The following is a 24938-nucleotide window of genomic DNA, read 5'->3' as shown; positions in this document are numbered from 1 at the left end:
TTAGTTCCAATATTCGAAGTTTAGCGCCTGCGCCGGGAAGTAGCGCAAAATGTTGGCGGAGTTGCCGCGCCAGAACGAGAGCGTGCCTTGTTCCTTGTGAATCCGCACGAAACAGTCGCCTATCCCTGGGGAAGAAAAGAGAGAAGTTAAGTGAGATATTTTCAATAATGAATTTTGTTCAAGGGGTTTAACGCCACTATAATACGTACATATTATTATAGCTAAGCCAGCCGTTCCGAGAACAAACCTTGTAAATAAAGTTCGCCCCGGGCGGGAATTGAAACAGCGGGATCTTGCGCCTTCGAGGCTGGCACTGTCAGTATATATAGGTAACTGATGAGGTTTTTAGGGTTTCACCTTCTATTAGGCAACAAGCTACCCATCTCCTTACTTTAACCTCACCCAGGCTAAGTGAGGTGGAAAAAAGTCAGCAACACCCAAAGCTTGAACCTTTATTTTATTTATTTTTATTATTATTATTATTATTATTTTTTTTTATTTGTATCTATTAAAGTGTTCTAAATATTTTATTTCCTAAGAGCTTGGATAGAGCGAACGGTAACTGGCAAGGTCTTATCGTCCTGAAAGTGAAGAGAGAAGGAAAACAGGATAGGAGAAAGCCAGCCTCCCCGAAAAAAAAAATCTTATCTGTTTGGGATAAAATACGCCCCGGGCAAGAATCAAACCCGAAACCTAGGGCTTACAAGGCAGACGTGTTACCCTTCAAGTTTACAAGGCAAGCTGCTATGTTTTACATGTTTTTTTTTTTTTTTTTTTTCAATAAGATCCAAAGAGAGATACGCAAGGTGCGTTATTTATACGTCGTGTCGTTTCAGTCGAAACATCACCAGGACCCACATAGGTACATTCGTCACAACAGATGCCGTGACCTATATTTCTCTGCTTGAGACGGGGTCACGAATCCCGGACTCGAGAATCTCGACTATTCAATACGCTAGGCTAGGGTCAACACAGGTACTTGCCGCGAGCTAACGTATGGTCACAGGTGAAAGTGAACATTCTCTACCAAAGTATCTCAGAATCAGAGGATACCATGAGTTAGGGAACCCTCGTGTCTGTGAGAGTACAAAAATTCCTGACGTGTTTCTGTAGTAATCTGTAGGTTGTTGGAAGTTGGGTTATCTATAGATAATATTGACGACAGAGGTCCTCACTCTGTCCCTTGGAATAGATGTTTTTGACGAGGACGGACATCGTGAGGTCGAATTTTTCATTTCCGTCGGTTTCGAGTTTATTTGGGCTCTGTCCTTGGAGTTTGGGGTACAGTCAGCCTCATGAGGACAGTTAAGGGGCTACCTCCTTTAATCGAGTTGCGACCAGTGGCGGCATTACCAGTAAAATTATTGATGAGTGGTAAATAATGGTAAAGGAGGCTCTTAATGATGATATGTACACTGATTCACTTGAAAATTGTAAATGGGGTTTCACCACAAAATAAGTTCATGTTTTGATTTGGATTCGTTGATGGTCATGGAGCCAATTCAGTCGTTCAAACACTATACAAAACTTGTACCCTGCCAGCCTAGTTAGCTTAGTTGGTAGTGCGTCTGCCTTGTAAGCGCTAGGCCGTGGGTTCGATTCCCGCCCGGGGCGGATTTTATCCTGATGGGATAATGTTCGTTCTCGGAACGGCTGGCTTTCTCCTATCCTGTCTTCCTTCTCTCTCCGATTTCGGGACGATAAGACCCTAGAGTTACAGTTCCCTCTGTCAAACCTCTTAAAAAAAAAAAAAAAAAAAAAAAATAGAGAAGTGGTCAATGTAATCAAATTAAAATGTTCCTTCTGATATTATGTTGTTTCATAGGTACCACCTCCCTCCCAAATAAATGAGGAGGTTCAACAGACCTAAAGCACCGTTCAAACCGGTGGAAAATTGGTATAATACGTCGGTGAAACCGTCATAATAAATTGGTATATTGGTAATACCGGTATAATTTATTGGCTTGAGATGTAAAGGCAGTGTTTTCCGCCCGCCAGTACACTCGACCGTAAAACACCAGCCTTACTCACTTTACACCGCTTTTTCCTTCTTCTTCTTCTTCTTCTTCTTCTTCTTCTTCTTCTTCTTCTTCTTCTTCTTCTTCTTCTTCTTCGTGTTCTTCTTCTTCGTCTTTCAATCTATTCATACCTATAGGTAGTAATGTTAATTATAATGTATACTTGTATAGTATGTGATGGTCGAAGAAGTACGCTACAGGGTAGGTCAAGAAGAGAAACGCAACAGTTAGGTGGGTATCGCGTATTTCGTATTATTGGGTGTGGAGTGTGAATGACACCAAATGGTGTTACCGTTACAGTTAGGTTGGTAGGTATGTCACCTGGTCCGTTAAACCCGAAGATGAATGGACCGTGTATGATATTTACATATATGAGACAAACATCTGAAGTTGTTCACATGAAGATGCCCAGAATATCAATCTTCTGAAAGACCTAGGTATATGTATAATACTCTTAGTACGTAGCGTACTACTGGGGTAATAAGACTCTTTAGTCCTGACGCCTGAAGCATGTACCGCTGCGTGTGGTTGGTACCTGGAAACACCTTCTGCCTTGTAAGAGCTAGGCCGCGGGTCCAATTCCCACACCGGGGGCGAAGTTATCCTAAACAGATAAGGTTCGTTCTCGGAACGACTGGCTTTCTCCTATCCTGTGCTTGTTCTCGCTTCGCTTTCGGAACGATAAGACCTTAGCAGTTACAGTTCCCGCAATCAAATCTGTCAAGAAGAAGAAGGAGGAGGAGGAGAAGAAGAAAAACGATAAAATTCTTACCTCGATATCGTCTAGCGGCAATGTTCTTGCTCGAATCCTGAATCTGGAGGAGGATCTTGACTCGTTCTATAGGGGCGACTGTGGTCTTTGAGATCGTGGCCGCTATGCCACCAACCACAAAGTCGTGTACGAAATCGCTCTGGCCACCCATATTGTCGGACCGTCAGTTCCTGTGAATGTCCTGAGGTTGACTAAGACCGGAACATGATCAGGGACTTTTCAGCCCTCTGCTGCCAAGATGACACGTCTTCAAGAAGTTTCCAGAGAGGATAACTAGCCCTGGAAAGGACTTTTCAGTCCTATACTGGCAGTGCAAACAAGGTGTTTTCAGCCAAGATGACGCGTCTTCAAGAAGTTTCCAGTAAGGAAGATAACTGAAGTGGAACTAGCACTGGAAAGCGGACATTTGGACGTCCCTGGGGAATGAATGTTGATCACTTGAATGTTTTTGACGAGAATTTCAAGTTCGCTACTTCGAAATCCTGTGTTAACTGTTCTTCGAATAACATATCAACCCAAACAGCTATGTTAAACGCGGATAACTTATGGAGGTTCCTCTGAAATTGTAATACTACCTATTAATATTATATTATCTAGATATCAAATTCTGTAGAATACGTTTTTAGTGAGTTGTTGAATTAAAAAGTGAAATTAAAGTACTGAGAAGATGTATTGACAGAGTGTTAGCTAATATGACGACATAAAGAATAAACATTGCATAATCCACAACGTTCAAAACCCTGGGACATCCTAGTTATCGATCGTTTGGTCTTCTGTATGGGTTAGATTAGTTAGATAGGTACAATACAAAGGAAGAGATAAATTTATTCTGGGAATTTTCGATTTTTTTAGGTGATATGTATTATCCAACTTATTCTATTGAGGGGTCTTTCTATTGAGTGGTTCTAAGTATTGAGTGGTTATTTTTGGATATTTTATCTTTTGACCAAACAATACACCAGACGTAAAAATCTCAAAATGACGCGCCATCTCTATTCAGTCTTCAGTGTGTTTGTTATTACCTTTTGTGTTCAGTTACCAATTTAGCCCTGGCCTGGCGATCTAAAATTAAAATCAATTACCATCTGAATTCAGTGGAGACGCCAAATTACGCGCGTCAAAGTTAGATAGTAATGCATATAAATAGATAGACTACCTATTCATAGGAGATAGGAGTATAAGAAAGTTACTGTCGAACAAAATAAATAGAGAAATAGACAAACTGAAAATGCAAAATCGCAGAGTTAAAAACTTAAAATTCACTTCGTTTGTTCAATTATTTTGCTAATTAAACTTTACTGGATCAGACGAATTACTTTGGAATATTCCGCGGTCCACTGCTCTCATTTTTTGCGCTTTCTAACATGAATATTGATGAGTAGGTATGCAACGTTTTATTTTTTAACGTTCTGTACATAGGTGAGGTAAGTAGCTATATTCTGCTCGTTTGCTCATAGAGAAGATTTTATCAGATTTGATGAGCTTTTGATTAATTTATGAGATCCTACGTATGTTTATCCTGTATTTCGAGTGAAGTAGGTACCTGTATCAGGACTATCATGAGAGCAGAGAAAGGAGAACCTAAAACGGACCCTCTGAATTATGGACTGCAAATTTTGGTCGACTATGAGAATCAACTCTTCTTGTTATCTACATATTTATGAATGATACACCGTGGTTATAAATAGTTCTAATGTCTCTAATGACAAGTTTCACTTTTAATAAGTATTCTTGGTTATTAAGAAGTTATAGGTAGTAGGTACCTACCTACCTCGCTGCATAATAGCTATACATATCTATCTCTGTAGGTACTTTGGTATTCCTATGTAGGTATGTAAAGATACTTTGGTATTTGCCAACCTGATATTTATTAATGATCGTTAAAACATCTATTCGTTTATCCTTGTATAAATGTAGGTCCATTATGCCATTTGCTATTTTTTGTTGTCATTCAAGAGAAAGATACGGTTTTTTGTAAGAGACTAACCCCCTACCTAAATTCACTTCACAAATGACGTCACACACTAAAAGGTCAACGATACGTAAGAGTCGTGGAGCGTGGTTGGTGACTGGACGAGTGACCGTTTGGATCTATCACACAAATGACACCAGTCCACCCGGTTTATGAAGCAAATGATTTGGAACGCAAGCTTCTGACCATCTATAACTTTTTTCAAGAGGTTTGATAGAGGGACTCAAACTCAGGACCTAGCGCTTACAAGGCAGACGCTCTAGTCCCCAAGCTAACTAGACTGGATCTATTAGAATAGAATAGAATACGAGTGACCGTTTGGATCTATCACACAGGTTGTGCTAGCCAATTCGCAGTACCATCAGACATGTAATATTGCCAGCCTAGTTAAAAAAAAAGGTACCTAAATACTACCTACCACTGCAAAACAGCTTGAACCTTTATTTTTTTATATTATTATTATATATTTTTTTTCCTAAGAGCTTGGATAGAGCGAACGGTAACTGATGGCAAGGTCTTATCTTCCCGAAAGTGAAGAGAGAAGGAAAACAGGATAGGAGAAAGCCATCAGCCTCCCCGAAAAAAATCTTATCTGTTTGGGATAAAATACGGCCCGGGCAAGAATCAAACCCGAAACCTAGGGCTTACAAGGAAGACGTGTTACCCTTTAAGTTTACTAGGCAAGCTGCAGAAGCTGCTATGGGTAGGTACTATTGTGAGGCTTACAACCTGGGTCTCAAAATGATCAATCTATGAAGACGCCAAGTAAAAGAAAGCTAATTTTTACAAGGTCGTCCTGCGAACGTCAAGGTACCATCAACGTCCTTGCCTCCTTTTACTGGAGAGAAAAAAAAAAAAAAAACTTGGTCACTAGTGATGAGAGTGATAACAATCATCGCCAGCCTAGTTAGCTTGAAGAGTAGCGCGCCTGCCTTGTAAGTGCTCAAAGGACCCCCAACCCCCCTTCCCCTCTTTTTTGGGGAAAAAAAAAAAAAAAAAAAAAAAAAAAAAAAAAACTTGGTCACTACTGATGAGAGTGATAACAATCATCGCCAGCCTAGTTAGCTTGGAGAGTAGCGCGCGCCTGCCTTGTAAGCGCTAGGTCGCGGGTTCGATTCCCGCTTATGGCGAGCTTTGTAATAAGTATATAACGTTTTTTTTTTTTAGTACGACTGACTTCTTTTCTGTTCGATTTTAAGAAGATAAGACCTCCTTGGTTGTTTTATTATAGTTCCCTCTATGAAACCCTTTCAGAAAAAAAAGATAACATTCATTCTGCTGCGATAAGGTTTTAACGACTGTTTGTTACAAACTAAAAAGGGGAAAATGCGTTGACTAACAAACTGTTTCATTGTTCCACCATAATTTTCGCCGACTTTATATGGTGGAGATTTTAGCGATCAAAAATTGATCATATCCCAGGATCGGTTTAAATTTTCGCAAAATCCTTTCTTATTGCACACCTAGACCATAAAAAGAATATTCCTACCAAATTTCAGCTTTCTATGTGTTGTGGTTCAGGAGATAGAGCGATCAGTGTGTGAAATGTGAATGGATTTTGATTTTATAATATAAAAAGCGCGGTCAAACTTTCTTGACTTGGCGGGGCGGAGCGCTACCGCGCTCCTTAATTGTACGAGTAGCTATACCTAGACTCATTTCTATCAATTAGTGGAGATGCCAAATCTACAGCAATTCATCGAAATAATGTACCTACCTACCTACCAGATAATTAACTCTGTTAATAGATAGGCTATTTTCTTCCGTCTTATTTGTTAAATAATAATAATAATATGTTACCTTAAAGATTAAAAATTAACTTTGGTGAAAGTGGGTTCTAAGTTCTAAGTCGAATACCTTCAAATTCCTATAAATGTACTTTCTATGTATCGTGGTACCATCTACTCATCCATGTACGATAGTGGTACCTATATTGTTTGACGTTTACCTAATGTGTGTCCATGTAGAATTTATGTGCCCAGGTATCTTTCTGGATTGTAGGCTTTAGGTGTAGACTCCTGTAGCCGTATTAGGTACCTACCTATTTCGCAAAAATAAGACATAAAGTGTGGTAGACTATCTTTTACAAAATACAAATACATACGATCGATACTGACACCTATTATTGATGGGTATAGGTACCTAATGTTGGTATTTTTTGGATCCTTATTCTTGGAAGTTAATTTCTATTCCTGCTATGAATATCAAAAAAACACAAAAAGGGGGGAATTTTTTAACAATATTACATACACAGAAAATTAAAAAACCGATTTTTTTACGTTTCCACAGCACTATTCGCCAAAAACACGTCACGTCACAAAAATCTCACTCCCAAGAAAAACCGTGATGGTTGTCAAGATACGAGTATTTTTTACGTCAAATCAGCACGTAAAAGTATTTAAAAAGCTTCAAAAAATTACCTATTTCAAATCGTAAAATCGCCGTGGTTTACGAAACTATTTTACTTTTTTTTTTGGACGACGACGAAATTTCAAATCGGTCACCTGAATAAGAACTGAATCACTGAGCGGTTCTAACTCTTACTTCTCTTTCTCTTCTCTCTAGTCTGATCAAATGATTACAACCAAACAGAAATTCACTTTCTCAATTTTTTTCTAATCTAGCCAGGTAGGTACCTATTCTAAAACCTTGTTTAAAAATAAAAAAAAAGAAAAAAAAAATACTTCTCAATTTGTGATTTGGCGTCTCCACTGATATTAGTGGAGACACCAAATCACTGACGTAAAAACTCCAAGATAACGAGCAAGACGAAGGGAACTGAAAATCAATATAAAAGGTGAAAGCTTTGTCAAGGTGTGGATGCTTCAGGTCCCTAAGAACACTGAATTTGAGCGTGGAGTGTCCTGGATGGGTGACCGACAGGACAGGTTGCTGTCTAATTGAAGAATTGGGTGAAAGCCCTCGGAAGGAGGCGAGGTTATAAAGACTGATACTATAACCTTCGTAGGAAGTTGAAAAGCATTATACTGCCATGTAAAGAAGACGAAGGAGGAGGAGGAGGAGAAGAAGAAGAAGAACAAGACATCGGTAAGTGGTGTAAAGACAAATAATTACAATGTCTCCGCCCATACTCCCAACGTTGTAGTAACAAGGAAGTTCTTGGAAACTTTTAGATCGACCTTGAATAAATCCAGACTGACTCATTCCTTCTTTGATGGATCTATAGGTACCTACTATCTATAGACTAAGGGGTACGAGGGTAGGTAAGTAAATATTATCTCCCAGTCTATAATGAATAAATCACATGTTAGCTCTGAGAACACTTAGAGAACGTTCGGGCCTAGTTTCCGAGCACTCTCACAGGCAGAACATGAGTTTATACAAGCTAGCATTATTGTATGCGATCTGGAGAGTGATTAGATATTGTAATTTGGTATTTACGTCGACGTTTCAAGTCTGTTTCATTTTTCTCTTGTATGGTGTTGCTTTGTAGACCTGTCAATCTTTGTAACCTATTCAGCGAGGAGGTGATTCAGAAAGTTAAAATAAACAACTTATGCGCAGTAGAATGGCTAAACCCAAATAGGTGTATGGAAGATCTGAAATGAACAAATCTGTAAAATAAATGAACAAAAGAAACAAGTTCCAAGTTTAAACTTGACGATTTTTCCTCATTTTTTTTATGTAGAGGTAGGTAGGTACCTATTAGGTATTAGGTATTTCTGTTTTTCCCCATAACTCTCGAAGAATGAAACCAAATTCCCTCCCGCTGGCATCTGTACTGAAGTAGTCCGATACCGATCAGACAGAAGTCGGTAAAGGAAACCGGTTTTGGCACGAAATTCAGTATCGTCCCTCTGGATTTTTTGTCCGATTTTGGAAGGAAAAAAATATAATACCTACCTAAAAATGAAATAAAAAACGGTGCAGAGGATAAGGAACGTAAAAAATACACACATTGCATATACGAGAAACTCCGTAATAAATAGTAGGCGGCATCTAAGACATTCGTTTTTGAACAATTTCTTCAAGCAAGATCTGCCAAATAATATTCAGTACATCGGTACCTATGTACTAGCCTTTCTTATCGTCCCGAAATCGAAGAGAGAAGGAAGACAGGATAGGAGAGAGCCAGCCGTTCCGAGAACGAACTTTACCTGTTTAATATAAAACCCGCCCTGCCCAGGAATTGAACCCGCGACCTAGTACTTACAAGGTAGATCCCGATAATTTTTGGAATTCAGGCTGGCGTAGGCACATATGTAGGTAATTATCGTTAAAACTTGAGACTGTTTAATATTTAATTTATTCATCAATCTAATCCAAAACCGGTATCATCTTCTTCTCAATCCTTTATATTCTGGAGATGTGAATGTAGGAAATATCAAGTTAGGCCGTCAAGGTCACCAGATATACAGTAGTATCTGGAGATAGATAGGTAAGTACATAGTTATAGTAGCTAACAACTACATACCTACCTATCTATGTGCTAGTGTTATATCATAAAATTATGTAGATACTAGCTGAATTCCGTCGCTTTGCTCCGGAATCCCGCTCGGAACGGCTGGCTTTCTCCTATCCTGTAAGACCATAGCGAGAAACTCCGTAATAAATAGCAGGCGGCATCTAAAACATTCGTTTTTGCACAATTTCTTCAAGCAAGATTGCTTTAAATCTGCCAAATATTCAGTACCTACATCGGTACCTATGTACTAGCCTTTCTTATCGTCCCGAAATGGAAGAGAGAAGGAAGAAAGGATAGGAGAAAGCCAGCCGTTCCGAGAACGAATTTTACCTGTTTAATATTAAATCCGCCCTGCCCAGGAATCGAACCCGCGACCTAGCACTTACAAGGCAGATCCCGATAATTTTGGAATTCAGGCTGGCATAGGCACATATCTATGTACCTAGGAAATTCTCGTTAAAACTTGAGACTGTTTAATATTTAATTTATTCATCAATCTAATCCAAAACCGGTATCATCTTCTTCTCAATCCTTTATAGGTATTCTGGAGATGTGAATGTAGGAAATATTAAGTTAGGCCGTCAAGGTCACCAGATATATTACTATCTGGAGATAGATAGGTAAGTACATAGTTATAGTACCTACATCTACATACCTACCTTTGTATGTGCTAGTGTTATATCATAAAATTATGTAGATACTAGCTGAATTCTGTCGCTTTGCTCCGGAATCCCGCTCGGAACGGCTGGCTTTCTCCTATCCTGTAAGATTATAGCAGATACAGTTCCCTCTGTCAAACCTCTAAAAAAAAAGACCATTAAAAGGAAGAAAGTAAAAAATAGCCAGCCTAGTTAGCTTGGTTGGTAACGCGTCTAACTTGTTTATCCCTTTGTCAAACCTCTAAAATAAAAAAAAAAATAATAAAAAAATAAATAAATAAAAAAAACGACCATTAAAAGGAAGAAAGTAAAAAAATAGCCAGCCTAGTTAGCTTGGTTGGTAACGCGTCTGACTTGTTTATAAGGGCCAGGCCGTGGGTTCGATTCCCGCCCGGGGCGGATTTAATCCTGAACGGATGATGTTCGTTCTCGGAGAGGCCAACCTCCTATCCTGTCTTCCTTCTTTCTTCTATTTCGGGACGATAAGACCTTAGCAGTTACAGTTTCCTCTATCAAACCTCTTAAAAAAAAAAACCTCTTTTAAAAAGTTTATAAGGGCTAGGCCGTGGCACCGTGGGTTTGATTCCCGCCCGGGGCGGATTTAATCCTGAACGGATAATGTTCGTTCTCGGAGAGGCCAGCCTCCTATCCTATCTTCTTTCTCCTATCCTGTTTTCTTTCTTTCTTCTATTTCGGGACGATAAGACCTTAGCGGTTACAGTTCCCTCTATCAAACCTCTTAAAAAAAAACCTCTTTTAAAAAAGCCAGAAAGAAGTGAGGAGTAAATTCACAAAGAATCTAATCAGATCGCAGTAATAGGGCTTTAATAGCCGATGACCGTCATACGTATGTACGAGCATACATATAGATACCAAAGACCAAAATTCAGAGATGTTAAACCCCTAACCAAAAGGTTCCCATTTATTTTACCTACCGCTCCCACCACTTCCCACACAAAAACCGAAAGAATAAACCAGAGCGCATCTTTTTATCTCCAAAGCGAATGAATTATGAATTGAAATTTGCTCTAATGTTATCTTAAATACCTACGAGTGAGAGTTAAAAACAAATGAAATTTTACTGAGCGCTGTCTTTCTGCCTGTGAGACGTAACAGGTGAAGCAAAATTTGATAGAGATAGCTTGGAGGGTGGACGCCTTGTAAGCGCTAAGTCGCGAGTTCAATTATTGTTGCCCGGGGCGAACTTTATCCCAAACATTGTGAGACGTAACAGGTGAAGCAAAATTTGATAGAGATAGCTTGGAGGGTGGACGCCTTGTAAGCGCTAAGTCGCGAGTTCAATTATTATTGCCCGGGGCGAACTTTATCCCAAACAGATAAGGTTCATTCAAAACTGGCTTTCTCCTATCCTACCCCAATTCTCTCTCTCTCTCTATCACCTAACCCAAAGAGCTCTATTATAATTTGGTTGAATTCTCAAGTAAATGAGTATAAAATTCAATGCCTCGGCTGGGATCAAACCCCCGCCCTCCTGTTTACCAGTCGAGCGTCTCGACCACTACACCACCAAGGCAGGGTGAGAATCGGGCTTACCTTCAAGTGTTCTGACGAGAAAGGTCCCAACGGGTCACATCATTCCTCACACGGGCAGGCGAAAAAAAAAAAAAATATTCCGGGCCAAGATTTATTTTTTAATAATGAGACGTCGGAAAGCAAAACACGTGAATGGAGGGTTTATTTTTGACTGCAGCGAGGTACGGGGCAGAGCGTCTCGACCACTACACCACCAAGGCAGGGTGAGAATCGGGCTTACCTTCAAGTGTTCTGACGAGAAAGGTCCCAACGGGTCACATGACTCCTCACACGGGCAGGCGAAAAAAAAATATTTCGGGCCAAGATTTATTTTTTCAAACACAATAATGAGACGTCGGAAAGCAAAACACGTGAATGGAGGGTTTATTTTTGACTGCGGCGAGGTACGGGGTGAACTGTTTCATTGTTTCACCATAATTTTCGCCGACTTTATATGGTGGAGATTTTAGCGATCAAAAATTGATCATATCTCAGGATCGGTTGAAATTTTCGCAAAATCCTTTGTTATTGCACACCTAGACCATAAAAGGAATATTCCTACCAAATTTCAGCTTTCTTTATGTTGTGGTTCAAGGGTCAAAATATTGGTGAGGAACGAGTCAAGTGTGTTCCAATCTATTCGAACAATGTTTGAACATTGACGAAATGATATCAATAATTTCTATCCCATGGCCAGCGGTGATGGCACGTCCAATATATCAGTTCCTATGGGGACATATTTACACGCGTAAAAAAAGCCAATTTCATTTTGTAAAAGGGTGTCCACACATAGATCGATGTCGACTGAACCATCCACACTGCCTCGATAACATAGATTCGCCTCGTCGATCGATCAGCCGGTCAACTATGTTTGGACACACATCAACAATGAAAACACCTACTACCTATCTACATTAGAATCTTTGTCTGTGTCGTAGCATGCTCAAAGTCCATTCAGTATATTATGACCTTTTATAGCCCATCATAAAAGGACATTGATGCAATCAAACTAAGTTCTATAGCTTTTTCTGGTAGCCCTTTAGGTCCTACATCAACCCTCAAGCGTTGTACAGTCGTTCGCGGGACACCCTGTATAGTGCTTATTTATAATGCTCGCACAGGACTGAAACATGTCATATAGGCACTTATAGGTATCCAAGTAATGGACTTGAAGAGTAGCATATCTGTCTTGAAAGTGCTAGGCCACTTTTTTTTACTGAATAGATGAGGTTTGGGATGCATGACTGGGTTTCTCCGATCCTAAAAGTGGTGGGCCGCCATTGTTTTTTTTTTTCCCCCCAAGAATTTTTTTTTTTTTTTTTTTTTTTTTTACTGAACAGATGAGGTTTGGGATAACTGGCTTTCTCCGATCCTGTCCTACCATCTTCAATTTCAGGAAGATGAGACCTCTGTAGTTCCAGATCCCTCTTACAAAGGACTATTATTATTGTGTTAGCTGAGTCACTAACCAAATCACTGACGTAAAAACTCCTAGATAACGAGCAAGACGAAGGGAACTGAAAATCAATATTAAAGTAAAGCTTTGTCAAGGTGGATGCTTCAGGTCCCTAAGAACACTGAAGTTGAGCGTGGAGTGTCCTGGATGGGTGACCGACAGGACAGGTAGGTACCTATCACGTTGCTGTCTAATTGAAGAATTGGTTGAAAGCCCTCGAAAGGAGGCGAGGTTATAAAGACTGTTACTATAACCTTCGTAGGAAGTTGAAAAGCATTATACTGCCATGTAAAGAAGACGAAGGAGGAGGAGAAGAAGAAGACAAGACATCGGTAAGTGGTGTAAAGACAAATAATTACAATGTCTCCGCCCATACTCCCAACGTTGAAGTAACAAGGAAGTTCTTGGAAACTTTTAAATCGACCTTGAAAAAATCCAAACTGGCTCATTCCTTCTTTGATGGATCTGTAGGTACCTACTATCTATATATAAAGGGGTACGAGGGTAGGTAAGTAAATGTTATCTCCCAGTCTATAATCAATTAATTAATCACATGTTAGCTCTGAGAACACTTAGAGAACGTTCGGGCATAGTTTCCGAGCACTCTCACAGTTAATATGATTTTATAATATACCTATGTAGAACAGTAGAACCTAGCATGCGATTTGGAGAGTGATTAGATATTGTAATTTGGTATTCACGTCGACGTTTCAAGTCTGTTTCATTTTTCTCTTGTATGGTGTTGCTTTGTAGACCTGCCAATCTTTGTAACCTATTCAGCGAGGAGGTGATTCAGAAAGTTAAAATAAACTTATGCGCAGTAGAATGGCTAAACCCAAGTACCTAGGTGTATGGAAGATCTGAAATGAACAAATCTGTAAAATAAATGAACAAAAGAAACAAGTTCTAAGTTTTAACTCGATGATTTTTCCTCATTTTTTTATGTAGAGGTACCTATTAGGTAGTTCTGTTTTTCCCCCATAACTCTCGAAGAATGAAACCAAATTCAACATTTTATATTTATTATTTGACGATTAATAAACTCCTCTACATTTGACAATGTTCAATGTATAAGGTCATTGATTAATATAATTTACTAGTGGTTGACCCGTCCTTTGTACGGGACCACCACACACACAAACACACCCCCACATGAGGAATACTGTCATCAGGCCTGTTGAGCTTTTTGTACCATCACATTGTGAATATGGACAAATAGATTTAGTCATCATTTAACAGTTTATTCCTAATTTATCAAAAATAACACAACAACATACTAGCACTATGCGAGTGCATCAAGAATCACATGCTTTAATTGACCATCCTTTATTAAGAGGTATCATAGGTATCTACAAATCCGTGTTATAAACTCATATCCAGTTTAAACTAGTAGAGATGTGTGTAAAAAAGGACTAGATTGGATGGCAATGAAACAGAGTGTACAAACGTCTTGCTAACTTGCTATTTCAAACGAGCTAGACAAATATGTCACACTCACAATTCAGACAAATCTCAAAATGAGATGCATAAGGAGTAAGAATAACTAAAAATTTCACGATTCTAAGCAATGTACAGACAAATCTACAATTTTATTTATATAGATTATGTACATGGTTGAATTCCCCCAGGAGCTTTAACCCTAGTTCTTCGCGTCGATTTCTATATCGTATATTACTCACGCGTGAAAAAGAGACGTAGGATTTCAAAAGGTCAAAGGACTTAACAGTCCTATTCGGATAGGATACACAACGTGTGTGATTCGTGCTCAATTGTCATCACTAAATAGTCCATAAGAAAAACACATCTGATTAAATTTTAAAAATCTAAAAAATGGTTTTGATCAATTTTATTTTGAATACAAGAAACATACAATTCCAAACAAAAATATTCTCTATACATTTTCAAATTTTTATAAGAAAAAAGAGGAATCGAAACAACAGATAAAGGACAGTTGTTAGGACCGGAAAATCGATACCCTTGTTCAGGACCGACATTTCCAATGTTCAAAATAAAATCAACAAAAACACATTTCATAGATCGCTTTTTTCTTGCCTATTTTTTTATTATAATTATTTAAATTTTTACTCTTTTTTTGGTTATATTTTTTTTATTATTAGCCTATTTTTTTATTATAATTATTTAAATTTTTACTCTTTTTTTGGTTATATTTTTTTTTATTTTTTAAAATGTAACATTTATCTAGAATAGAGGGGGGGATGCCGCGTGCAAAATTTACGAATGTCCAAGAGTTATCTTTGGAAAGAAAAAATCCTGAACATTATAAGAAGAGTAGGGGGGTACTGGAAAAACAAGTGTCGTTCGCTCAACTATTGATAAAAGTTAAAAGATCAAAAGGCGAGAGTCTAAAAATCCCCCTAGGAAACAGAAGGGTATCTAAGAAAATGCTAAAACAGAGGGTGTTAAAATTTCTATTGCAACTAAAATACAAATAAATAAATCATAATTGAGTTTATTGCTCACAGCCATTCAGGCTAGCCGTACTTTTTTTATTAACACTTCTTCATTATTTAACAATGTATTTTAATTCTAGGAATATCACTATGTAAGACGGTATATTATACTTTCTTACTTATACGAATGTAATTTGTTTAATTTTATATTCAAAGCGTTCTAAATCATGGCCGTCGTTGATACCCCCTTGAATTTTCTTTGCGCCGAAATCTAGACCTATAAACGTGTTTGGGAAAAAATAGTTCGCGAAGAATATTTAGTTGTGGTATCACACGTTCCGAAAACCGGGCAACCGCGGGATCAGGGAATCGCGTGCTTGCTTTTCTCGGTCCCACTCAGACTGAGTGAGATTCATCATGATTAATGTGAGATTAGGAGACTGACAAGTTATCGCCGAATGCAGAATAAGACCCCCCTGGGACAAAACCTTAGCCCAGCCTAGTTAGCTTGGAGGTCTACCTTGTAACCATTAGGTCGTGGGTTCGATTCCCGCCTAAGGCAAATTTTATCCTAAACAACCTTGTCGTTCGTTCTCGGAACGGCTAGCTCTCCCCACACACATGTTGAGAGTAAATTTCGTATGACATACCTACCTATACAAACATGATTTAACAACCAACAAAATATGTGATGTAGCTCAATAGAATCAGACAATTCCAAGACTACCTGAACTGTACCTGTACAAGAATTGTTAGAGAGGATAAAATCCGCCCCGGGCGGGAATCGAACCCGCGGCCTAGCGCTTAAAAGGCAGACGCACTACCAACTAAGCTAAGTAGGCTGGCAAGTCCACATTAGTTGACCACTGAACCTCAACAGGGACTTGCAGTCCCGGGCCTTAGTGAATGGGGCAATTGCGGTACTGTAGTTATAAATAAATAAATCCCGTTTCTTTGTGTTATTATATCCCAACTTTGGTGCTCACTGCAGCATTGTAGTAGGATTTTCCAAATATGTCAATAATCCAGCTCCCAATGTTTGTAGGTTTTATAATCTCCAAGTCATTCCTTTCGGAAACAGGCCCCTGGTACATACGCCGTTCAGTCGAAATATCCCCGATAACATCCTTTTACAACTACAACAGATGTTACAAATACAACTGATATCCCATGGTTTTTGATCCCAATAAAATTTTATCGCTCGGCAATTAGGTACCCCTATACTTTACCTTTTGATGTATTTCTCCATAGAAAAGGCTAGTACATAATTAATTAATTAAAAGTACATAAGTAGATGGGTAGGTATCTACTTATGTACCTACCTATTTTAATCACTATTATTGATTATTTTCTTTAATAATTTTATTACTATTTTCCAACTTTTTTAATGGGCTGTTTACACGTTGAAGCTTTACGTAGGCAGTTTTTTTTTTTCTCTCTAAGCGTGTGGTGTAGGTACATGCCTTCTTTGTTATCAGCTCTAGGGCCAGCCACTTTGCACAATCTAGGTCAAAGTCTGACCGTTTTGCTGGGATTTCAAGAATTTTGTCGTCACGAGGCTGAGTGCACCGCGAAACAGTTGATTAGGGCGTGATGTGTCCCGTCCGTCACCTGTCCAGATGATAACCACGCACGACGATGCTTAGTTCCGCGGCATCCAACGCTGTATTACTTAGGCTGGTCTCACATTGCACACATAAATGCGCGACTTTGAGTAGCGCGTAGTCGGCTGCAAAACCAAAACTATGGAAATGATAGAGAACCTTTATGAACTTTGTATCGTTTTCACAAGTTTGGTTTTGCAGCCGACTTCGCGCTACTCTAAGTCGCGCGACTACGCTCCAAATGAGCGGCATGCCTTTGAATCATAATCGAGAGGGACTGCAGTTCGAATACCAGTGGCATAAAATGAGTCAGAAGAAAACCTTTTGTATAATTAAGTGTTCAAATAAAGGCATCCCTATATGACCTACACAAAATAACCCCCTATCAAGCGACCAAAACTGTCCTACTGTCCAGAGTACAAACTCAATGTTTGCCAAATGTATTTAGGTCTGTACTTCTCGCTTTTACTTTCTATTACACCAAGTATAGGGGACCTATCAATGTCGTTGTAGGTAATTTGTATTGGAATTGGTCCAAGTTTTCAAAATCGGGCAACGGGTAGAAATTAGAAATATCCGTTTAAGTCCATGGTCTGTACATAAACTCTTACCTACAAACTATGAAAAGATCTCAAGAACGAGTTTGTACTTTGTAGTAAAACGAAGACCATTTTTTGTATTTTTTTTTCCCCTACTATGGTTCTAAGGATGCGACTGAAACAATTTTGTAAAACTCGGGCGGTCAGCCCTTCAGATACCAACCGCAGACAATGTTTTTTCAACAATTTCTTTAAGGATATATGAGAGTTAAAGGTCAGTTTTATTTCTTTATCGAAAAATTTCCAAGTCCGAAAAATTAATATTATTTTTCTTACGAAGTGCAATCAACAGTCGTGTGAAAATTTCAAGTTCGATCAGCCCAAACTGGGGGCCCCGCGCCTTTGAAACTGCCCCGGGCCCCGCGGGGGGCTAATCCGGCCCTGAGAGGGATTGCAGTTCGAATCCCAGTGGTATAAAATGAGTCAGAAGAAGACCTTTTGTATAATAAGTGTTCAAATAAAGGAATCCCTATATGACCTACACAAAATAACCCCCTATCAAGCGACCAAAACTGTCCTACTGTCCAGAGTACAAACTCAATGTTTGCCAAATGTATTTAGGTCTGTACTTCTCGCTTTTACTTTCCATTACACCAAGTATAGGGGACCTATCAATGTCATTGTAGGTAATTTGTATTGGAATTGGTCCAAGTTTTCAAAATCGGGCAACGGGTAGAAATTAGAAATATCCGTTTTAGTCCATGGTCTGTACATAAACTCTTACCTACAAACTATGAAAAGATCTCAAGAACGGGTTTGTACGAGTAAGTACTTTGTAGTAAAACGAAGACCATTTTTGTATTTTTTTCCCCCTACTCTGGTTCTAAGGATGCGACTGAAATAATTTTGTAAAACTCGGGCGGTCACCCATTCAGATACTAACCGCAGACAACGTTTTTTAACCATTTCTTTAAGGATATATGAGAGTTAAAGGTCAGTTTTATTTCTCTATCGAAAAATTTCCAAGTCCGAAAAATTAATATTATTTTTCTTACGAAGTGCAATCAACAGTCGTGTGTTGTACACGACCAGATTTTCGTTTCGTAGATTCAAGGCCTTATCGCACGGGCGAGATGTTTGGAATAGATTAGATAATACATTAGGTACTCACAGGGGCATAGAGGGTATGAGAAACTGTAGGCATGTTACATGTAGAGGGTAATGCATGTTACCTGGCACGCTCAACACGCGTTCATGACATGGCATGAGAAATATTGACGCCCTCATGACACGGTCGCTGTTTCGTTCCGAACATTTTATTCTGGACACACTATAATGTCGTTCACGAAACAACTGGCTTTCTCCTACCCTGTCTTCTCTTCGATTTCGGGACTAAAATTACTCTGTTCTTACAGTTTCCTCTATCAAACCTCTTGAAAAATAAAGACAACCGGTTCTTACCTTCAGTCTTGGCGATGACGGCCCAGCAGTGGAGGGTGCCCTTGTAGACGATCTCAGACTTGCCACGTCCAGACTGCATCATCAGACGTCTTCTCACGGTGTCGAAGGGATAGGACACAATACCGGCCACAGTTGTCACAACCTGATGAGAAACAAAACCATTTATTTTATTTCACACATTTTTTTTTCTTCTTCTTCTTCTTCTTCATACATCTGGAATACCAGGTTGTTCATGCCATTTTACATCTTTTAATCCAAATGAAAAATCTAATCTAATACTCGTATGTGTGACTTTTAAGGCAGGATTACCACAACTTTTCACATTCCACAACCAACCGGGTATGCCGACTAAATACAGATCAAAAGGCAGGAGAGGGACCAGAATCAGGAAGTAGATTTTTTGTGTTTATTAAAGTGAGAATAATTTATTATGCTAAAAGAATCTTGGTCATAAAACTGGTGAACTTCCTCAGTAATTCTCCAGGTTTTCCCTACGCTTGTTTCAAATCCTAAAAAGAGACCGACAGTAGGAAAGTAGGGCACACTGACCTGGGCAATACCCCACGAGACGAGGAAGCCAGCGTTCTTGGGATCGGGCAGCATTCCCTTGGCCGTGTCGAAGAAACCGAAGTAGGAGGCGCGGTAGATGATGATACCTTGCACGGACACTCCGAATCCACGGTACAGACCCACAATACCGTCAGACTTGAAGATCTTGGTCAGACAGTCACCCAGACCGGTGAACTCGCGAGCGCCGCCAGTCTTACCGACGTCAGCACCCAGTCTAAAAGCAAACAAATTGGAATTGATGGTGTTGATTCAACGAACGAAGTTTTAGGTACAATACAAACTCGTGAAACGCGTTTTGTCAAACCTGCGTGTTTCATCTGTCAATACACAGTGAGTTTCATGAAACTCAGTTTCACCAAAGTGCACTGCTCTGTGTTGACGGCTGTTAACCTTATGTGCGGGTTTCACGAAACGCGTTTTACCAGTGGGCATTGCGACTTGCGACGACTTCCTCAGAGAAAGAGGCCAAGAGGTGCATATAACCTAGGCTCGTGAAGAAGAAAAACTGATGTGATTTCCTATTCACCTTAGTTTAGTTGAGAATTTGAATTCAATCTGTCATCAGGCCTGTTGAGCTTTTTGTACCATCACATTGTGAATATGGACAAATAGATATTGGTCATCATTTAACAGAACAAGAGGAAAAGGCAAGGCATGATTATGTTTCAAGTACGTAAAAAACCTGATATGAATTTAACACTTTAGGGACTGCATATTACATGCTGCAATAAACTCGAAAAAATGAGATAAGTGAAAAAAAAGTATCTAATTTAACCAAACCAGCTCGAACGACCTGGTAATCCAGAGTAAAACACCTTAAAAGAGAGCAAAAGAAAGAAGGAAACCTCTCTTACCTGGTACGGGCAAAGTCCAAGGGGTAGACGAAACAGAGGGAGGTGGCTCCAGCGGCACCGCCCGACGCCAAGTTTCCGGCAAAGTAGGCCCAGAACTGACTCTTGTCAATTCCGCCCAGGAAGATCTGCTTGTACTTGTCCTTGAAGGCGAAGTTGAGGGCCTGGGTGGGGAAGTACCGGATGACGTTGGCCATGTTACCACGCCAGTAGGCGCCGAAGCCCTGCTCCTTGGGGATGCGCACGAAACAGTCGACCATGCCTGCAACACGAAGGTTTTGGGGGTTAAGGACAAATGTCAGATCGACATAGTGTGGACGCTACTTAATGCTTTGATAGACGGTAAACGTCACTATATAATTGCTAAGGTCTTAGTGATGGGACTTAAGATAGAAACACACTATCACGTTACGTGAGAGTGATAGTAGTGTGTTTCTACCTTTAATGTCCGTGTCACATTGGAAGCGTTGTCGCCTGAAAATCTATGAAAATGATAGATGGTCTATTTGTGCATACAAAACTTACAAGGTGTCAAAATACATTAAATTTGTTTCAAGTTTCAAGAAAGCACAGTTCATTCAGATCATTATTGTATTCATCATTCTCAAGGTAAGAGAGATTCCCAAACAATAAAATGATTTCATCATGATAAACTGTTCAGAAAATTGTAATCAATTGTAATAGTTCAAAATAATTCATACAAAACTTACAAGGTGTCAAAATACATTAAATTTGTTTCAAGTTTCAAGAAAGCACAGTTCATTCAGATCATTATTGTATTCATCATTCTCAAGGTAAGAGAGATTCCCAAACAATAAAATGATTTCATCATGATAAACTGTTCAGAAAATTGTAATCAATTGTAATAGTTCAAAATAATTCATACAAAACTTACAAGGTGTCAAAATACATTAAATTTGTTTCAAGTTTCAAGAAAGCACAGTTCATTCAGATCATTATTGTATTCATCATTCTCAAGGTAAGAGAGATTCCCAAACAATAAAATGATTTCATCATGATAAACTGTTCAGAAAATTGTAATCAATTGTAATAGTTCAAAATAATTCATACAAAACTTACAAGGTGTCAAAATACATTAAATTTGTTTCAAGTTTCAAGAAAGCACAGTTCATTCAGATCATTATTGTATTCATCATTCTCAAGGTAAGAGAGATTCCCAAACAATAAAATGATTTCATCATGATAAACTGTTCAGAAAATTGTAATCAATTGTAATAGTTCAAAATAATTCATACAAAACTTACAAGGTGTCAAAATACATTAAATTTGTTTCAAGTTTCAAGAAAGCACAGTTCATTCAGATCATTATTGTATTCATCATTCTCAAGGTAAGAGAGATTCCCAAACAATAAAATGATTTCATCATGATAAACTGTTCAGAAAATTGTAATCAATTGTAATAGTTCAAAATAATTCATACAAAACTTACAAGGTGTCAAAATACATTAAATTTGTTTCAAGTTTCAAGAAAGCACAGTTCATTCAGATCATTATTGTATTCATCATTCTCAAGGTAAGAGAGATTCCCAAACAATAAAATGATTTCATCATGATAAACTGTTCAGAAAATTGTAATCAATTGTAATAGTTCAAAATAATTCATACAAAACTTACAAGGTGTCAAAATACATTAAATTTGTTTCAAGTTTCAAGAAAGCACAGTTCATTCAGATCATTATTGTATTCATCATTCTCAAGGTAAGAGAGATTCCCAAACAATAAAATGATTTCATCATGATAAACTGTTCAGAAAATTGTAATCAATTGTAATAGTTCAAAATAATTCATACAAAACTTACAAGGTGTCAAAATACATTAAATTTGTTTCAAGTTTCAAGAAAGCACAGTTCATTCAGATCATTATTGTATTCATCATTCTCAATGTAAGAGAGATTCCCAAACAATAAATGATTTCATCATTATAAACTGTACGGATAGGTAAATATATCAATGCTCGTCATATTAACCAAAGATCAGTATTTCTGTCTCTTCTGATCTGTCTGAGAGACATACTACAGATTACTACAGGCAATAGGCATGCTATGTCAAAGACAGCAAGTCTACAAGTAGTAATTAATTTAGACTGTTAGCTTAGAGTTCAGACCAAGATGTCCCATTAAGCTTAACAGCCCAGTAAGGAAATGGAAACACAAAATGATCCAATTCACCATAGATCACAAAAAACAGTCACATTATACCTACTAGGATACAAGTAAAACACGAATATCATTCTGTGTTAATACAGAAGACAGATATTTGAATGACCTTGGCAATCTCCCCACACACATGTTGAGAGTAAATTTCGTATGACATACCTACCTATACAAACATGATTTAACAACCAACAAAATATGTGATGTAGCATTGTAGCTCAATAGAATCAGACAATTCCAAGACTGCCTGGACTGTACCTGTTAGTTAACAAATGGTTTAGCATGGAGCTAGGTTTGTGACTACAGATTCATGTTTATCTTCCAGAAGTCAATGATCTTTTCAACATGAATCTTTAGCCCCTTGGGTCAAAATTAAAATCCTAACAGGCCAGTCATGCTTTCTTAAGTGAGGTTTCAAAGTCAAGACAGAAAAAAAAACAAGAACTAGGCTTTAAGTGGTACTTAAGGTTCTCCTGAGGGAACTCTTCCACCCAACCACTTGTATGTACTTTGTAGGACTAAAAAAATAATAATAAGAAAACATTTATGACTGATAAGTAGTTATGTTGCAATAAGAGTTAAGTCCATAGGAGAAATACATTATCTACAAAGAAACAAGTAGGGAAAGTAAAACCCAACAACTGGCTAACTAGGTCAGCTTGAAAAATGTAACCTTTGAACTTTCATTGGCACAGACAGTTTTTATCCTTCTCTAAACAATACTGTAGGTACTGTTTAGCATGGAGCTAGGTTTGTGACTACAGATTCATGTTTATCTTCCAGAAGTCAATGATCTTTTCAACATGAATCTTTAGCCCCTTCGGTCAAAATTAAAATCCTAACAGGCCAGTCATGCTTTCTTAGGTGAGGTTTCAAAGTCAAGCCAGAAAAAAAAAGAACTAGGCTTTAAGTGGTACTTAAGGTTCTCCTGAGGGAACTCTTGCACCCAACCACTTGTATGTACTTTGTAGGACTAAAAAAATAATAATAAGAAAACATTTATGACTGATAAGTATGTTGCAATAAGAGTTAAGTCCATAGGAGAAAAACGTTATCTACAAAGAAACAAGTAGGGAAAGTAAAACCCAACAACTGGGTAACTAGGTTAGCTTGAAAAATGTAACCTTTGAACTTTCATCAGCACAGACAGTTTTTATCCTTCTCTAAACAATACTGTAGGTAGTTCCTATAATATGTACCTAGTTTGTACAGTACAAAATGATAACAATGCAGGTACAGTACATGCTTACCTTATACAAATATACACTGCACAACTCTGCCTACATTGAAGTTATCCCAAAGGAGAACCAAATAAGGAAATGTAGTGAAAGTAGTAAATTCATTCCATAATTAGGTAAATTGAACAATGAAATACAATATTCTACCCATATACCCAATTACCCACAAGGACTAGGTCCTAAATAAAAGCATTTGAGCATTTCCTTCCTTCCCCAAAGTGATAGGAATCAAGCCTAAAATAACTTGGTAAACTTGGGGTGGAACAATCTGTCATCAGGCCTGTTGAGCTTTTTGTACCATCACATTGTGAATATGGACAAATAGATTTTGGTCATCATTCAACAGTTTGCTATGATTTAAGTCTCTGTCATTTAATATTTGCTAACTCAATACTTTCAGCTGCTCTAGCTCAAAGTGTCTAGCAACAATTTCACCCGTGTTAATGACTCATACTGTTTAATACAAGGCACCTATGTAGTAAATGATTAAATGCTCAGTATAAAAGGTGTACAACATATATCTTCATCAGCCATATTTACCTACACTTTGTACACTTGTTAATTTGTTATAAAGAGTGATAAAAATAAAAGGCATGCAAATGTACAATGGGTCATTTCACTGGTAATCAGGCAAAATGTTCATATGAGCCGTGTAACTTTAACGTCTAATCTGTTTGGCCTTATCTGTGTGCTTGCCTGCCTGTAATGCTATTAATAATATCAAATGCTCTCATGGCAGGTTTCACTCATTGGAGATTCCACTTATAAGAGATTAAAGTGCCCTAAAATTACTAATTAAATAATGAATCATTTATTATTACTTCCAAGTTGAGGTAGGTAAATGGGGTTTAGAATAATTTGCAAACTCTTGTTATTCCTGATAACCTAGATTTGAAGCTCAAGTTTTTTTTCCCCCAAACATAGACTAGACATATGGTGTTTACAAAGATTGTAAGTTTCAATTGATTGGTTTTTCTGATGCTAGCGAAAAGGGCTATGGGGCCCTGATATTTAGTCGAGTTTCGTTACCCAATGGTTCTATAGTTATTCAACTGATTTGTGCAAAATCAAGGGTTTCCCCCTTGGAAGTAGAGAGCATTCCAAGGCTTGAACTTTGTGCTATCTTATGTGTGTGTGTGTGTGTGATCTCAAGTGGTCCGCGAGATTTTTGGTTTATCAATAGTGGTCCGCCAATTCTAAAAGGTTAAGAACCCCAGTTTTAAATACATATTTTTCCTGGTACTTAAGATAAAT

At 38.3% G+C, this 24938-nt stretch overlaps 2 protein-coding genes across 2 annotated transcripts; both read right to left on the bottom strand.

The window, feature by feature from the left end:
* On the bottom strand, positions 1-3428 carry LOC103510252 (ADP/ATP translocase 3-like). The gene is made up of 2 exons (XM_008474904.2): positions 2791-3428; positions 1-125 (listed from the first exon to the last, which is right to left on the bottom strand). The coding sequence occupies exons 1-2, from the start codon at positions 2939-2941 to the stop codon at positions 1-3; spliced, it is 276 nt and encodes a 91-aa protein (XP_008473126.1). The 5' UTR covers positions 2942-3428.
* On the bottom strand, positions 3118-22332 carry LOC103510243 (ADP,ATP carrier protein-like). Its single transcript, XM_026824328.1, has 5 exons — positions 22324-22332; positions 20276-20592; positions 19401-19635; positions 18759-18993; positions 3118-3206 (listed from the first exon to the last, which is right to left on the bottom strand). The coding sequence occupies exons 1-5, from the start codon at positions 22330-22332 to the stop codon at positions 3118-3120; spliced, it is 885 nt and encodes a 294-aa protein (XP_026680129.1).
* Positions 22333-24938: the final 2606 nt, after the last annotated feature.

The sequence above is a fragment of the Diaphorina citri genome, unplaced genomic scaffold (assembly GCF_000475195.1).
Source record: "Diaphorina citri unplaced genomic scaffold, Diaci psyllid genome assembly version 1.1 scaffold26, whole genome shotgun sequence".
Taxonomy (NCBI): domain Eukaryota; kingdom Metazoa; phylum Arthropoda; class Insecta; order Hemiptera; family Psyllidae; genus Diaphorina; species Diaphorina citri.
The sequence above is the reverse complement of the archived record's forward strand: the minus strand, read 5'-3'. Positions and strand labels throughout refer to the sequence as shown.